Genomic DNA, 16670 nt, shown 5'->3' with positions numbered 1-16670 from the left:
CTCGGGCTTTTCCTCCCCAAGTTCTCCTTGCCGCCGGCCCTGTTGGCCCGTCCAGAAATTCACCCGCCGGCCATCCCTTAGGCCGACGCCCACCAACCCCCACCTCCCCCTCTCTTCCTCCTTGGAATAAAGAAATTTCTTAATTAGGAGAGGCTCACAATTAATGACAATTCAAATTCAAAATTTGAATTTGAATTAGCATTAATTACTCCTTAAATTCGTCCCTCCAATTAAGCCAATAACCATTAATTTAAATTTTAAATTTAATTTCAAATTTAAATCAATTAATCACTTAATGCTCCCAATTAATGACAATTCAAATTCAAATTTTGAATTTGAATTGTCATTAATTGTGAGCCTCTCCTAATTAGGAAACTTCTTTATTCCAAGGAGGAAGAGAGGGGGTGGTGAGGGTTGGTGGGCGTCGGCCTAAGGGATGGCCGGCAGGTTGTGAAAAGGTGGCCGGCGGGATTGTGAAGAGGTGGCCGGTGGCTTGGGTGGAGGATGGGGATGTCGACAAGGAGAAAATGAAAAGATAACGAAAAAGAATAAAACCACGAACCCGGCCGTCTCCAAGGTTGGTGGGTGATACGATTCTCCCTCTCCAAGGGATCTCAAATCACGAGCCCGGACCCATCATGCGGCTGGTGATAACTTCGATTCCTCTCATAAGAATCCCACTAACGCTCTCTCACAAGAAGAACAAATGTGGAACATAAATTTTTCATATTCATTAATCATCCCATTACAATAGATTAAGGCCTTATATATAGGCCATAACATGAGAAAATCAAAATTACAAAAATGCCCCTTGGGCCAAGACACACATAAACTATCCTAGGGGTAAAATAGGAAAATATATAAAACAAGAGCTAAAATTCAGAAAATAATACATAAATGAAAATTTAAATAATGCCCGTCGATTTACGACGCCGCCTGTGATAGATGCGCCAAATTTTCGTTCCGATGTCCGCATCAACTTCATTAAAAATTAAAGCATAATGAGTTGTCCATGCTTAAAACCTTTATAATTACAAAAATTTCTAGAATTTCATATACATAGAAAAAAAGAAAAAGAAAAAGAATTGTCATATGTCATAAATCATGCACAAAATTGATATGGAAAAGCCGCCAAAATCCCTAACATAATAGAAGTTCCATTGTATGATAGATAAAAATAACATAGAAGCAACAAAAAGCCCATTGAAATCACATAAAAGCCACAAGATCCCACATTATAGCCTCGTTCTCGCTTGAATGAACTATTTTCACCTCCAAGATAATGGAAGCTGACTATTTGCTGGAGCAAAAGAACCACATGTAGCATTGGGAAGTGACGTCAATAGGACCAAATGAAGTTGTAGAGAGGCTTGTATCACCTTTTCTAATTGCAGGAATTTTATGTTGAGGAAAACTCTAATCAATTTTGTGCAAATTCAATGATCAACAAGTATAAGGTTATTTTGTAATTAGTTTCTAATTATTTTGTAGAAAATAAAGGTAAGTTTTAAGATGGCCAGTTGTCTTTTTTAGCTATGGATCATTTATAGTTATTATGACAACTGTAGAACAATGTTTGAAAAATGACATAATAAAAAAAAAAGCTATATCACAGTGATCATCAGAGCATTTGTGGCATTAAAGCTTCATCCACAAAAAAATTTTATACTAAAAAACCGTTTTAAAAAACAGCAAGAAAGTTGTTCCAAATGAAACCTAAATTCAAACTTCATAATGTGAAGCATACGCTCCATGATGCACTTTGAAGCTTGGAAAACTTCAAAACTTCAAAATTTCTAAATTTTGTGTCTGATTCGATATTTCATACCATTTAAGATACAGTGAAGGGAATTAAAAATAAAAAAAAAAACCTTATATCCCTAGACCTCCCTTTGAAACTTCATCTTATTTTGGCAGCATCATTAATTTTATAATATATGGTCTTTTATCTCATCCATTGCATACTCACTTTTCCAATCAAACTTATGAATTGCCAAATATTCTTTTTCAACCCCATTCATCGAAATGCAATGCCTATTTCTTTATTGTGAATTTTCCTTCTTTCTAAGTCACATTTATACTTCTTTCTCTGGAAAGCTTTGTACCTCCGATCCATACGGCTGATTAAGCAGCTTATAGAATAAATTTAACAAAGCTATTAACACCATTATAGAGCCTATGATGCCCATTTATATTTAGATTTTCAAAATATAGCTCTCTTCTTCCACAGCTTATGGCAAAGAAATCAGGCAATGCTCGCAGAATTAGAAGGCTCTAAACGCCATCAATCTGAAATTTGATGTTAATTTTTAGATGGAATATTATCATTTTACTCTTTTTTTTTTCTTCATAGAACTTTCAACATTTTTACTGGAAATTCCGAGCAAATTTCATTATCCTTGAATATCAAGTTCTGTTACTGAGGAATTATTATTTTTGTTGATTTTTTTAAGCAGGAGGCAAGCCAGAATTCCGTTTCTCTTAAGCAGGTAATGCATCGCCTACGGGATACATCCCCTACAGATTCACACAAGGATATTTCACCACATTTATTTTTCATCTGTCTATTGCATTTGGCCAATGAACACACCTTAATGCTAAATCATCACCCTGACTTCGATGACGTAGACATTATAGTTCCAGACCCAGCTTTTGTAAAATGAAATACTAATGCAAATGCATCAGGTTCTTTAAACCTACTACAATCCAGAAAAAGAAAAAAAAAATGTGTTGCAGACTACTTTTGGTTTTGGAAAGAATGATATGAATTGAATTTGTATATTGTAGTCTCTCAAGCTAACATTTCTGTCCGCAATTTAATGCAATGATTTCTTTAAATTTTGTGAGCTGCCATCGATGGCAATAGAAGAAAAAATTGATGGAATGAATTTCTTAATTTGCGAACGAAAGAATACAATAAATATATTGCACAAATGAATGATTCTGTAGAGTCAAAGTATAAGCACTTGAAGAAGAAAGAGATGAATGATGTCTCATTATATCAACTCTTTAGAAATACCAGGACTTTCGAAAATATGCCACGTCACTAAGAGTTGTAATTACTGGTTCTCTTTATTTGGGTATTCCCTTGGTCCAAATATAGTTGATCCAATTCTCACATTGGTGCTGCCCATTTCAATCTGCAGAAAATCAGAATATTTTGTTAATTTGTGCTCATATGCTACTCTCATAGTCCTCTGGTGGTTCACATCTGAATCTTTAATCTCAGGGTCTATTTGAGGGAGCTACAATTATTTGTAAAAATAAATATAGAATTATCATAATAAAAAATCTATATTTTAAGAGATTGCTATTTTCAATCTGCAGACATTAAAGTATGTTATTCTGTGCTCATATGCTCCTATCCTAGTAGGTCTAGTGACCAACATCCAGCTTAAGCAACATTCATCTCACTTTTGCATAGAAGTATTGTAAGAAAAATCTATATTTTTTTAAAGCTATAATTAATACAAAAACTGACAATATTTTTCACAAAATTACTGTGCTCTAAAAATTTTGGCGATAAAAAAGTTGCATTTTATAATAAAAATTTCAAATTTGATGAAAAAGTTACAGGAAAATAAAAATGTGCAGCAATGTGAAAATAAAATAAAATAAAGTGGTGAAGATATTTTTGTATCAAAATATCTTAAGGTTGTGGTTTTATGCGTGGGAATATGAGCTCCAGGAAATGAAAATACAAATGTTGAAAAGTTTAAATGAACAGATAGATATATAAGAAATTAACAAATTATTGATAACTCATTATTTATTCCTTAACTTAAATCCAATAAGAGATTAAAAGTTAGGTTTAGCAAAGTGTTCTACTCACAGCTTTCTCAAAGTCACCAGACATGCCCATGGAAAGTTCACATTGGCCATCAGGAATTCCAAGCTCTTCGCAAATTTCATCCTTGCAACAAGACAATACCTACTTCCCCAGATTCATGCAAACAAAATCATTAGAAGAATGGTATAAAATAATCCACTATTTGAAGAGATCACCTGGAAATTTTCAGGAGTTGAGGTGTAGTCAGGCCGCCCGATGGTCATTAGTCCAGAAAATACAAGATTTGGGCAATTTAGTTTCACATGCTTGGCCAAAGCTACACAATCTGAAGGTTGTACACCAGATTTAGCTGCACGTTATGCCCAGAAAAAAATCAGTTGCCAAATAACTTACTTTGGCGAATATCAAAAAGAAACAATTAAAGCCAACATCCTCATCTATAACAAGTTTCATTCACCCGCCTGCTTCTTGTCCCCACATATATCATTTAGGCTTCGTTTGATTGGAAGTTTTTGGTGCTTATTCCGTTTTAAAATGACAAATTCATTTCTTCTTTCACTGTTTGGTTCGTCAAATCAAGTTCCCAATAACTCCTTTTGTTTCATTTTTCTTCTGTTTTGAGAAAACTTTTTATATATGCTTCTCCGTTAAAAAACTCTATTTTCTGAACCAATATTTCTTAAAACTGTCTTTTACAAAAGTAAAAAAAAAAAAAAAAACAAACGAAGCCTAAGCCGTGATCGCTAGGTTCCTTGTGTGTGCTCTTTTTCCTTCAATGTGACATTCCATGCTCGTGCTTGGGCACATTCTTCGCTCGCTGCAGCCTCATCTGCGTGGGCTCTTGGTCTCATTGCTTGTTGGCTAGCTCGTGTGTGCTTCTCTCCTTAGTGAGCCTCCTTTCCTCCACTTTCTCTCCCAACTCTTGCCAAGCCTTCCTCATTGGCGGTTGTGTCAAACTACGTTGGGTCTCCTTGATCTATGTAGCCAATCTTGCCAGTCCTCCTGTGATATTGCTATTGGTGTATGTCATTTCCCTATATATTTTTTTCAACATAATTCATGTTCTCCTCAACACGAGAAGCACTCAACTTTTCATGGCAAACCTACGCTTATTTTTACTAAAGCTAATATTTCTCAACTAGCTAGTACACACAATCTTTCTCTATTACGAGCAAATTTTCTTTGCAACCCAATCTGGAGATTATGCACAACGTCATGGCAAACTTGCTTTTGGTGATATTTCTAAGCTAGCTAGCTAGTCCACTCTTTATCATGTGGGATTGATTAAAGGTAGAATTTGAAGGCATATTGTCTTATTACTCTTGCAAATTTTTTTAGCATAATTATTTTGAATATTTAAAGGTTTATTTGAAACAAAAAATAAATAAAAAATCCAAGTACAAGGGGAGCATGCAAATGATCAAATTCTTCCTTCAAATGTGATAGTTGCAACTCTTACTAGGGGTGTCAATATTCGATCCGAGACAAAGCCCGACTCAAAACTAGCATTAAAAATTTAGGTTTGGGTCAACTCCCGTAAGATTCGGGTTGGGTTTGGGCCGACTTGAAGGCTTTAGAAATTTAATCCTCTTTAGCAAATAATTTTGATTTGTTTTTATAGCAATTTTCACATCTCCTTAACACAAGCAGCCATCTGCTTTTCTTGGCAAACTTGCACCTATTTTTACTAAAGCTGATATTTCTGACCTAGCTAGTCCGCCATCTTTCTCTAGTGTTGGCAAATTTGCTTTTGGGTGACCCAATTTCTAGATTATTTGTAAATTTGTGACAATTAAACTTGGTTTGTAGCTTTAGAAGTAGATTGCACTAAACTTTTTTTTTCACGGTGAACATATTATATGAATGGCTATCGAAAGCATATAATAAATTGGTCTCCATGCATTGAATCATCCTAGGAGCCACCTATCACTCTCGCATGGGTTGCTTTTCTAAGCCTCTTCAATCAATCCACCTTATTCTCTTTTGGATCTATTTTTGATAAATATTTACATGTTATCATTCCTCTAAAGGTGTGAATTAGTTCCTCGTGTTGAGGCATAGATAGGAGGTGAAATTTGAAGGTATATTTTTCTATAGTTCTCAGAAAAATTTTCAACACAACTACTTTGAATGTTTCAATGCACATTTAGAACTGGGAAGAACAAAAGTCCATGCATCAAGGGAGTATAAAGATGATTAGATTCTATCTTCAAATATGATAGTTGCAGCTCTTATTAGAGGCCATCAATATTTTAGGCCCGATACGAGAAACCAACTCAAAATCGACATGAAAAAAATTCAAATTTCAATCAACCAATGCAAGATTCGACTGGGGGTTGGGGTAAATTAAGTTACTAAAAAAAAGTGTTGGGATAGGGTTATGTAGAGTTTGAGTAAGCTGAAAAAAATGATTTAACCATTTGATTATTTTCTTTAATGAAAAACTTATTAAATTCTAACTTCTATTTTTCTTTTTCTTTTTTTAATTGGCTTGCCCAATTTGGATAATTGTGTTCATTTCAAGATGGGTTAAATATAACCCATCGGAGTTTAAATATTATTCATGATGTGTTGAGTTGGTTTTGGGTTTGGTTGAGTTAGGTTCGAGCTGAAATTTTTGATTTGTTTAGAAAATGTCTTGGGTTAGTGACTTAGTGTTGATTGTACTTGTGCTAAGTCATTTTAGGGTGAACCCAAACCCAATATGTAAACTCGAATTGATATCCTTAGCACCTATTATTTTAGGCCAGGCTTGCACACAAATTTTGGAATTAACTCTACATCTTTTCATGGTAACTAAGCCTTCTGTGCCTACCCTTGTTAGCCCCAACGTATGATCAGCTCCTTATTTACATGCATGAACATTGATCTTGATCCTCCTAATATGTAAGATCTTCATGTTTTTCCTTCTATTGAAGACATCAATGATCATATTTCAGAGTAGCCTAATAATTTAGATAGGATTCTTTAGAGTATTCTTGCTTTGGTGGACATGAGGTTATAAATTATGTTCAATAAGCAGGTAAAGAAAAAAAAAAATCATCATTTCCTAAGTTTCACTAAGCTTCATGCAAGGCACTGCAAATGAGGGTTACCTCAAATTTCCTATTGAAGGATGCTTTCTCCTATTTCTTATATTATCTTTAATTTTATTTTGTGATTTTTAATTTTCAATTGACAATTCTTCGTTGTTGCACTTTGTTGTACTACTTTCATTAACTGCTTATACAATTATGCTTACAAAAATGAAACAATTATACTTTTTACAGTTCAATTCCTCTCTATCATGATAATTGAAGGAATCTACTGATAAAAAAATTCAATTGTGCTCAAATCATTTAATCATACACTTAAAAACGATAGTTTGAAGTTGTGGAGTCTAATTTTCCCTAGAAGAAAATGAGCTTAACAACGTTGGCCATTGGACAAAAAAACAACAACGTTGGCCATTGGTTGAGATATTTTTCTTTATAGTGGGGGGTGTTGTCTTATGTTTGTACAAGAGGAATTAGGACTGTAATTCCCTGTACTCAAATCATAATGAAATCTACAACGATAACGATAGGACACAATTATCAATTGAGTGAAACTGTATAAAATTCTTCGAGTGCTTTTGCGCTTTGATCTTTTGTTGACTTTCTTTGTTAGTTTTCACTCTCTATTGAAATTAGATTTCACCTATTTACCCCAACATGTTTCTTTTTTACCATTAAATTAGACAAGAATGTGATTTCAATTTTCAACAAATTATCATGCAAATTATAGCAGCCATTATGAATTGTAATACTGACATTCTTCACCGCTAGTATTAACTTGGACCAGAACCTTGAGAGGTTTCCTTCCCAAATTAGCAACAATTCGATCAAGATGATTGGCAATCTGCGAAAAAACAAAGCACCAGAGTCACATTCCAGAAGATTATTGAACTCATAGAGAGAAAACCCTACAGACAAACATAAAGCTCAAGAGTGAGAAACATAAGAAGACAGTAAGCTATAGCTATTGCTTTAACTTAGACTTTATTTGGGACAGCTTTCTTATTACTTTCTAAAGCAGCTTTCTTGTAAAAAAAATTTATTTTAAATTTTTTTTTATACCAAAAAACTGCTTTAAAAAATAGTAAGAGAGTTGTATCAAACAAAACCCTAATAATGGATCTTGCTACTAAAAGAAAAGCAGTTTCAAATGAACTGAAATATTTATTTGATTATTCACATGTAAACTGGCTAATATATCAACTTCTCTCTTATGTCTTATAAAGGCGAAAGTTGTTGGGGGGGGCGGGGGTGTTGATATGAGTATAGGATAAAGTAATGGCATTAAACTATTTATTAGAGGTCCTAAAACTGTTTTGGATGAAAATTTAGAAATAATAACCTCTGCCATCTAAATAAATTCAATAGATCTAAGGAGTATTTTTTTCTTTAAATAGAGGGAAATACATTTAACCTGGCACGAGAGGTTTGGATGTAACATTAGAAGTTATACATTTTGCATTTGGAATTCAAATAGGATACTCTCTAAACGTAATAAGCTTCCAATAAGTCACAACCAGGGAGAGCTATTTCGAGACGGATCAGATTGGTTCCCCAGAGAGGAAAGTATTGGCGGAGAAGGAGGACTAAAGGTGGGGAAGGAAGCGTCTGTGGAAACCTTCACGAGCGGAAACCTTCACGAGCAATCGTCATTTTTTTTATGGTTTTTCCGCTTATTACAGCAGCTCTTTCCACACCTCCAGATATCTGGTGTCAAATCGTCGCCCGTTTCCATACGCAATAAGCTACCAATAACAAACATTTCAAAATGATCAAAAGTCAAGAAGAAAGGCTGCTATCTCAGAATTTAAAATAAGGAGGAAAATAGCCACAGGTTACAAGTAATATTACACCGGAAGAGAAAAAGGCTAATGATGGTGATGTTATATCGAGATCATGTCATGTAATCCTGCCCAAAAATTTTACTGAAGATTAAAAAAAACCTGTTAAGGAAATGTTTCATGAAGAACCTATGCTGAAATAAATCGACTATAGCATCCAGTTTTCACCATTAACTATATCTCATCATCAGCACAAATATGCATAGTTCTAGAAGTTTCCTACCTTGAAAAATCTGGCTTGCATTCTTTAACAAGAAAGAAAGAAGCAAATCATATTCAGCTTTAGATATCTGGAGTTCTTAAACAGTAAACACAGCTCTTCTTAGAGGGAGGTGCCATTCTAAGATTTATTAGCATAGCTTTTCACTACCACTGAAATACTCTGTCAATAACAAACTCCACACCGCATCACCACTCACTCCTAACAAATCATAGCTTTTCACTACCACTGAATCACATAAAGAAAGCAGCCCTATACTCCACTATATCACCTTCAATCATACCTTATGTTCTTCATCTGGAAGGCTGCTTTGACATTTGGTGTACCCTCGAACAGCGGCTCCAAGCATCCAATCAATCTAGAGTTATTCAATTGAAAAATGAGTTATATAATATCTCCATGCGAAATCTCTCAATGGCATAGTATCTCACAGCAATCAAAACCTTAGTCGACAATATCCCCGCAGTCGGTTCGAATGTGGACTCATAAGACATCATCCTGTATATACTCAATGGATTACCACCTACATATCAAGCTTTCAAGACCGCGATTCGTACCAAAAGAGAGCCACTCAGTCTTGACGAACTCTATTCCTATCTTCTAACTAAGGAGATCAATTTAGCTGCAGAATCATCCTGCGACCATCCTTCAGCTGAGCCCAATACGACATTATACGCTTCTCGTGGCCGTGGACGTCATGGCAGAGGCAGGTTCACTAACAATCCTAATACAGGTGGTTGTTCCAACTCCCCGAACATACATCAAATTTGTACCAAACGGGGTCACACCGCATTGCAATTCTGGCATTTTATGAATGCCAACTATACTCCACCTTCACAGTCGATCTCCCCCAAAGCGCTTGTCGCAGACTCTTCACCTTCTTCCTAGGACTGGTATATTGATTCATTGATTAAGGAGCCTCATCACATCTCATTCATTCCTTGGATAACATTCCGTAGCCGAACTCCTACCACGACGTGGACAACATCACTATTGGCAATGAAGAAAACCTTCCGATAGCACACTCTGGTTCATGCCTCTTACCCACTCCAAATCATAAGTTATCACTTTCTCAAATCTACCATGTTCCAAATCTTTCTCATAATTTGTTATCGGTTTCTAACCTCACTAACGATAACAATGTCTCCATTGTTTTCTCTCCCTCCGGCTTTTCTATCAAGGATCTAAAGACTCAAGAAATCCTTCTACATGACCCATGTCACAATGGTCTGTACATAGTTAAACTTCCTCCCCGTCATCACTCCTACATCCGCGCTCTCAGATACATCTTCTTCCTCACTCTGGTGGCACAATTGACTTGGTCATCCACACAGTCAAGTTCTTGCTGTCATCTCCACACAAAACAGAGACTTACATATTACCATGTCTGTTTATGACTATTTTGTTTATAAGACTTCTAAAATCCATAAGTTAGCTTTCTATCTTTCTAAAACTTCTGCATCATTTCCTTTAGCACTACTTCATCTAGATGTATGGGTTCCATCCCCAACTCTTTCCTCTCAAGGCTATAGATACTATCTTATTATCATTGACGACTATTCTCGTTTTACCTGGATTTTCATGATACGTGCTAAATCCGAAGTCACTCAAATCATAATTCAATTCAAGACATTTATTGAAAACCAAATACCTTACAAACTTAAATGTCTAAGAATGGATGGTAGCACTGAATTTATAAATTTTGAGCTCCATTCATTTCTTCAGGATCATGGTATACACCAGCAAATTTCATGTCCCTATACCCCAGAGCAAAATGGGATAGCTGAGCGCAAAACAGGCACATCATTGAAACAACCCGGACATTGTTACACACAGCCAATCTTCCCTACCATTTTTGGCATAATGCAGCTCTCACGGTTGTGCACCTCATTAACCGCATGCCCTCAGTGACCCTACAACATAAATCTCCAATTCAGCTCCTCTACAATCAAAAGCCCTATTACTCATACCTCAAGACATTCGGATGTGCTTGCTACCCATGACTGCCACCTTCACAACACCACAAGCTTGCCCCACGAGCTCCACAATATCTCTTCCTTGGTTATTATGATTCATATAAAGGTTACAAATACCTTAACCTGTCCACCAACAAAATAATCATTTCCAAGCATATTATTTTTGAAGAAGACTCATTTCCCTTCTCCAAATCAAACTCCTTACCGTCAACTACTATATCACCCCAACCACCAGCTGTCAACCCGTCCCTTCTCATTCACATATCAACTCTGTCTTCCACCTCCACCAATACTACTATTATACCATCTCAGTCAACATCACTCTACCAACTCTTCCACGTCTCAGCTATCACCCACTCCATCCATCATCCCCCCATCTCCTCCACCTACTTACACTGTTCAAGCCCATCATCCCATGATAAATTGACTTCAAATGGATTCCCTCAAACCGAGACCAATATTCAATCTGCTCCACAAACTCCAACTCAATAAACCCATCTCCAATTCTGATCCTACTACCTATTCGGAGGCTGCTAAATCTCCTCATTGGCAAGAAGCAATGGCACTCGAATTTGTAGCCTTACAACAACAAGGGACATGGAAACTGGTTTCCTTTCCTACCAACTTGGGTGTCGTTGGACTTACCGCATCAAATATCACTTGAATGGTACTATCACTCGCTACAAAGCTAGATTAGTGGCTCAAGGTCATCATCAAGAACACGGTACTATCATGACACTTTTAGTCCCGTAACCAAAATGCCGACCATTCAAGTATTTCTAACCATAGCTCTACATTACAAATGACAAGTGCATCAAATGGGTATAGCCAATGCCTTTCTCCACGGAGACATACATGAAACAGTCTACATGTCCCAACCTAAAGGCTTCGAGGATAGTCTCCATCCCAACAATGTATGTATCTTGCAAAATGCCATCTATGGCCTAAAGCAAGCTCCAAGACAATGGTTTAATACATTTTCCACATACCTTCTTTCTCTAGGTTTCCACCATAGTTAATCTTATCGCTCTCTACTTACACTTCTCAAAGAACATCCAAACCTACCTTCTAATCTACGTCGATGATATAATGCTAACTGGCAACAATCCTGCGGCTGTCTCTCAGTTCATTGCACAAATCAGCCAAAAGTTCACAATGAAATATCAAATATCTGGGAATGGCTCATAAATTCCTTGGTATTAACATTCACACCCATTCCAGCTCACACTTCCTCTCACAAGCTCACTATGCCAATTCCATACTTCAACAGGCTGGTCTAACCTACTGCAAACCTATATCCAACCCGAACTCCACCAAACCAACTATAACCACATTCTTTGATCCTATTGTCAACAACCCTCTCATCTACAAACAACTTACTAGATCACTTCAATACCTCACTATTACCAGACCTGACATTACCTATTCGGTTAATGTTCTATGCCAACACATGCATGCTCCACAACAACACTTTCATCATTTAAAAAGGTTGCTACATTACATCCAGGGAACGTCACACTTCAATCTTCCCAAATTTTCTGACCAGCTCCAGCTAATATCCATGACAGATGCTGACTAGCAAGCGATCCACTCACCAGGCGGTCCACATCAGGCTACTGCTCTTTCTTAGGATCAACTCTCATCTTCTGGAGTGTTAAGAAACAACATACCATAGCACCATCCTCGACAGAAGCCGAGTACAGAGCAATTGCAGCTGCTACATAAGACATCCTTTGGCTTCGATGGTTACTCAACGATTTCAACATTCCTACAGATACACCGACCACACTCAACTGCGACAACATGTCCGTCATTGCTCTTGCAAACAATCTGGTGTTTCAAGCCAGAATCAAACATATTGAAATAGATCACCACTTCATACGTGATCACTTTCAAGCCAAACATATCAGACTCACTCCAATCAGCATAGTGGACCAACCGCAGACATTTTCACCAAACCTCTCTCTAGCAAAAGATTTCAGTAGTTGCATTCCAAATTGACGGTTCAATATGATCCATCACTTTGCGGGAGAGTATTAACATAGCTTTCCACTACCATTGACACACTCTCTGTCAATAACAAACTCCACACCGCATCACCACTCACTCCTAACAAACCATGTATCACATATTCCATACACGTGTATACACACAGGCTCCATATATACACTAAATACTGTAGTAATGAACAAATGAAGAATGGAAAGCTTATTTATGCTATTGTCTCTACTGCTTCTATACCTGTTGCTGCAGTATTATCTTACAAGTGAAAGATCTGCAACAGAATTTCTACAAGAATATAGCAATTATATCTAGCATGTTTTACAATTCAAATTCCAACCCGAAATAGTTGGGATAAGGCTAATGGTGATGGTAATGTTTCATAGATCATACCTTTGTTTTGACAAGTATATGCTATCTCAGAAAAACAGAGAGGTTGAGATGCTCTCACTGACCACCTAAAATTCAAAATGGTTTGCAGGAAAAAAACATCAAATTTAAAATAGAAATACTATACCTACTACTTACTTTAACTATTTCTCAAACACTTCGTAATCCTCAATTAGAATAAGGAACAATAAATAATCCTTCTTTAGTTTATTCAACTCTAATTAATTCCTAATATGTAGATATTAACAATTCAATTAAATTAACTAGGGCAAAAGAAAATAACTTCACACACAAATCATGTCTATTTCTTTTATTTTTGAAAAATATTTATTTTTCAACTAGGCTGGAAACAATTGATTGTAATATAATACAGTTAGATAAGTTAAACAATAGAAAAAAAGAAGATAGAAGCATATTTTAAAATCAATATTATTTAAATAATAATATTTATTTCTTATTAATTATATTCTTAATAGAAAATGAGAACCTATTATCAAATTATTATAAGATGATGGTCTTCCAAACCATGATAAATTAATATTATTCATAAGTTCTCTTGAATTTAGGTCTATTAAATATTTTATTTTGAGTTGATGTGTATAAGATGTTCCAAAAAATTATTTCAAGAATGTTGACCTATGTATCAAATTAGATGCGTAAAGGAGCGAAATTGGCAACAAAAATGACGTGCGCATCAGCGCGAAGCATCACTTCAAGGATCAAATGACATCCAATCGTCGAACGGATCATGAGGTTGCGACCATAACGTTGAAGTTTTCCAAGTCGAAGCCCCTCACAATCAAATTGAGTGTGAACTGTCAAAATCGGCGACCGACACCCCAAAATGACGCACGATGTCAACCAAACGACATTCGATCGCAAAACGAACTGCACGGTTGCGTTCAGAGCGTTGTCAATATTCAAAAGAATGACAAATTTATTCAAATAAAGTCGCGCGAGAAGATCTACGCGAGTCCCGAGGAAACGACGAGCAAATCAAGGAAATTAATGCGCGCCGCCGCCCAAACGACGTCCTATCTTAAAAAGGACTTTGCCAATACAACCAGAATGTCCAATTCATTCGACCACGTCCCAACGTGCAGGTGGTTGTTGAAAAACTGAGTCAGCCGTTTAATTGCTTTCATTGAAAAATCAATTGATCTATTGCAGCAAGTTAACAATATTTATTTTAGAGCTTATCTTTATGATTTCGACTGTCGAAAAGCTGTCAACTATTCCTAAACATCTGATAATGTTGAATATTCAACGGTGCATTTAATTATAGGATTGGTTTGCCAGAAATAAGAATATTGCTTGATATAATGAAACAGCCCTATGCAATTTCCTGAGCTGAATTTTTCCATAGTTATGCTTTGCATGCAATCTCCCTCAGCCCCTAGGCCTTAGTACATGGAGTTTTGCCCGTATGTCCTCCATAAGCCCCTTCATGAAATTCCCCTCAAAACCTTCCTATGATATTCCCCTCAGTCTCCCCGATAGCAGCTCAAACTTCTCCCGATACTCCATAACTCTCCCCTTTTGAGTTAGGGCATAGAACCGCTCGTAGAGGTCTCCTTCCCAAATGACTTGGAAGCATTCCAACAAGAATTCATTCAATTCTCTCCATGAGTAAATCAGATACGTAGCCTCCCTCTATTGGAACTAGGCTAGGGCTTTCCCTTCCAAACATAGACCCGCCGCCGTGAGTTTTTCCCCTTTAGTCAGCCCATTTGTGGGCTCCGAAAATTCGGCCCCGGCCTCCCCGCCGCGCATTGCTTTGTTCGGCGAGGGAGTTTTAACGGATTAAGTTCCGGGGTAAATTTTGGAAGGCAGATGGGTTTGTAGATAAGACACTACCCAGAGATTTCGCCCTCATTTTGTGAGGACTTTATGATTTGAGTTCTGGTTTCCTATAGGCACAAGCCCCTATAGTTAATTACCCCTCCCGATAATGAGAGAGAACTTTCAATTAAGGCTTGTCATCGATCAGCTTCTTAGAGAGTGTGGGCTCCAAAAATTCTCACCCCGGTCTCTTTGCGGCCCTGTTTCTTTCTTTTCGAGTCGTCGAGGAGAGTTTTAACAAGTAGGATTCGAGGCAAATTTTCAGAAGACTAATTGAGTTTTTTTAAATATGACACTACTCAGAGATTTAGTCCTCATTTTGCAAGGACTTTATGATTTGAGTTCTGGTTTCCTATAAGCACATGCCCCTATAATTAATTACCCTCTTGATAATGAGAGAGAACTTTCAATTAAGGCTAGTCGACAAACCGGTACGAAGCATCTGGCGTGTAGTACCAACATGGTTTAAGTATTTGAGAATTTGATATTTAAAATTAAAAATTTCACCATCTTTTACTTAAAACGGATGGTGGGGGGAATGATGATGAGCCCGATTAAGATCATGTGGTTTTGTCGTTCCAGGTTATCATGATCTCTAGTCTACTTAGTCTGAGGAGGCAGTTGATCTAACCTAACAGAAGGATCCTTATCGACATCCATGAGTTGCTTCTTCTAAGGGTACTTTATAGGCTTGGGTGAATATTTGTCTAAAGGGACAAATCTGAATCTGCCTTAGCTAATAGAGGGCTTTATGCCCTATCGATTATATTCTATTGATTCATATCTCAAGGATTTGAAACCTTTGGAAAGCATACGAGCTCTAACCATGACCGTAATTTCGTGGTGTCATTTGACAACAAAATCACATGGTTCAGAGGGCCCCGGTCATAACCGTTTACCTATGGTGCCATTTGGAGATGAAACCACTAGTTAGAGGACATGTGCCATGTCCTTACTGTCAAGAGACATTGCGAATGAATCTAGTAATATTTTCGACCAGACATTAGCTCTATGTGAGCTGAAGTGATTTTTAGTTTTTTCACTCCCGATAAATTATTGCGGAGGGTGGATGGATATTTTTCTTTTAGTGTTTGATGATTTATTTTATTTTAAATATATTGATTTTGAGGCGACTCTTGGAAATTTGGATTTTTATTGGCATTTGAGAATTTTGGAAGGCATTTTTGGATATTTGAGGTCCCCGCTGGTTCGAGATTTCCTTTCAACGTGTCCCTCATCGGGATTTTCATGGATAGTTTCATTTTTTGTTGATTGAACCTTGTCGACTTTATTTATTTGCTGGCAAAAGACCTGAATTTATTTCTTAACTTGCGCATCATCCTCAGGCGTCACATGTGTAACTACAACATGCTCACCGAAGCCCATGCGGGTATAAGCTTTTACTCGAGATATATTTATACGACAATTGTATGTATGCATTAGGGGTGTATGATGTATATGCGTGTGTGCGCGCGCGCGCGCGCGTGTGTGTATATATATATATATACATACATACATACATATTGTTGCGTCCTGGAGTATTCATGGCGGTAGAGAAATATATAGTTTAACGTC

The 16670-nt window shown here is 36.7% G+C and overlaps 1 protein-coding gene across 2 annotated transcripts in view; it reads right to left on the bottom strand.

Moving 5' to 3' along the window:
• Positions 1-707: 707 nt before the first annotated feature.
• The window catches only part of LOC110105892 (pyridoxal phosphate homeostasis protein-like), a 42837-nt gene continuing 26874 nt past the window's right edge, over positions 708-16670 (bottom strand). The window contains exons 4-8 of one of the 2 annotated variants that reach the window (XM_020835571.2): positions 7582-7669; positions 4006-4139; positions 3833-3931; positions 3064-3140; positions 708-979 (exon numbers count right to left, since the gene is read on the bottom strand). In XM_020835571.2, the coding sequence (XP_020691230.1) occupies positions 976-979; positions 3064-3140; positions 3833-3931; positions 4006-4139; positions 7582-7669 (402 nt within the window). In that variant the 3' untranslated portion in view covers positions 708-975. Of the gene's footprint in view, positions 980-3019; positions 3141-3832; positions 3932-4005; positions 4140-7581; positions 7670-16670 lie in introns of both variants that reach the window. The other variant, XM_020835570.2, reaches the window with a different exon arrangement.

This window comes from Dendrobium catenatum, unplaced genomic scaffold (genome assembly GCF_001605985.2).
Source record: "Dendrobium catenatum unplaced genomic scaffold, ASM160598v2 fragScaff_scaffold_862, whole genome shotgun sequence".
NCBI classification, from domain to species: Eukaryota; Viridiplantae; Streptophyta; class Magnoliopsida; order Asparagales; family Orchidaceae; genus Dendrobium; species Dendrobium catenatum.
The sequence above is the reverse complement of the archived record's forward strand: the minus strand, read 5'-3'. Positions and strand labels throughout refer to the sequence as shown.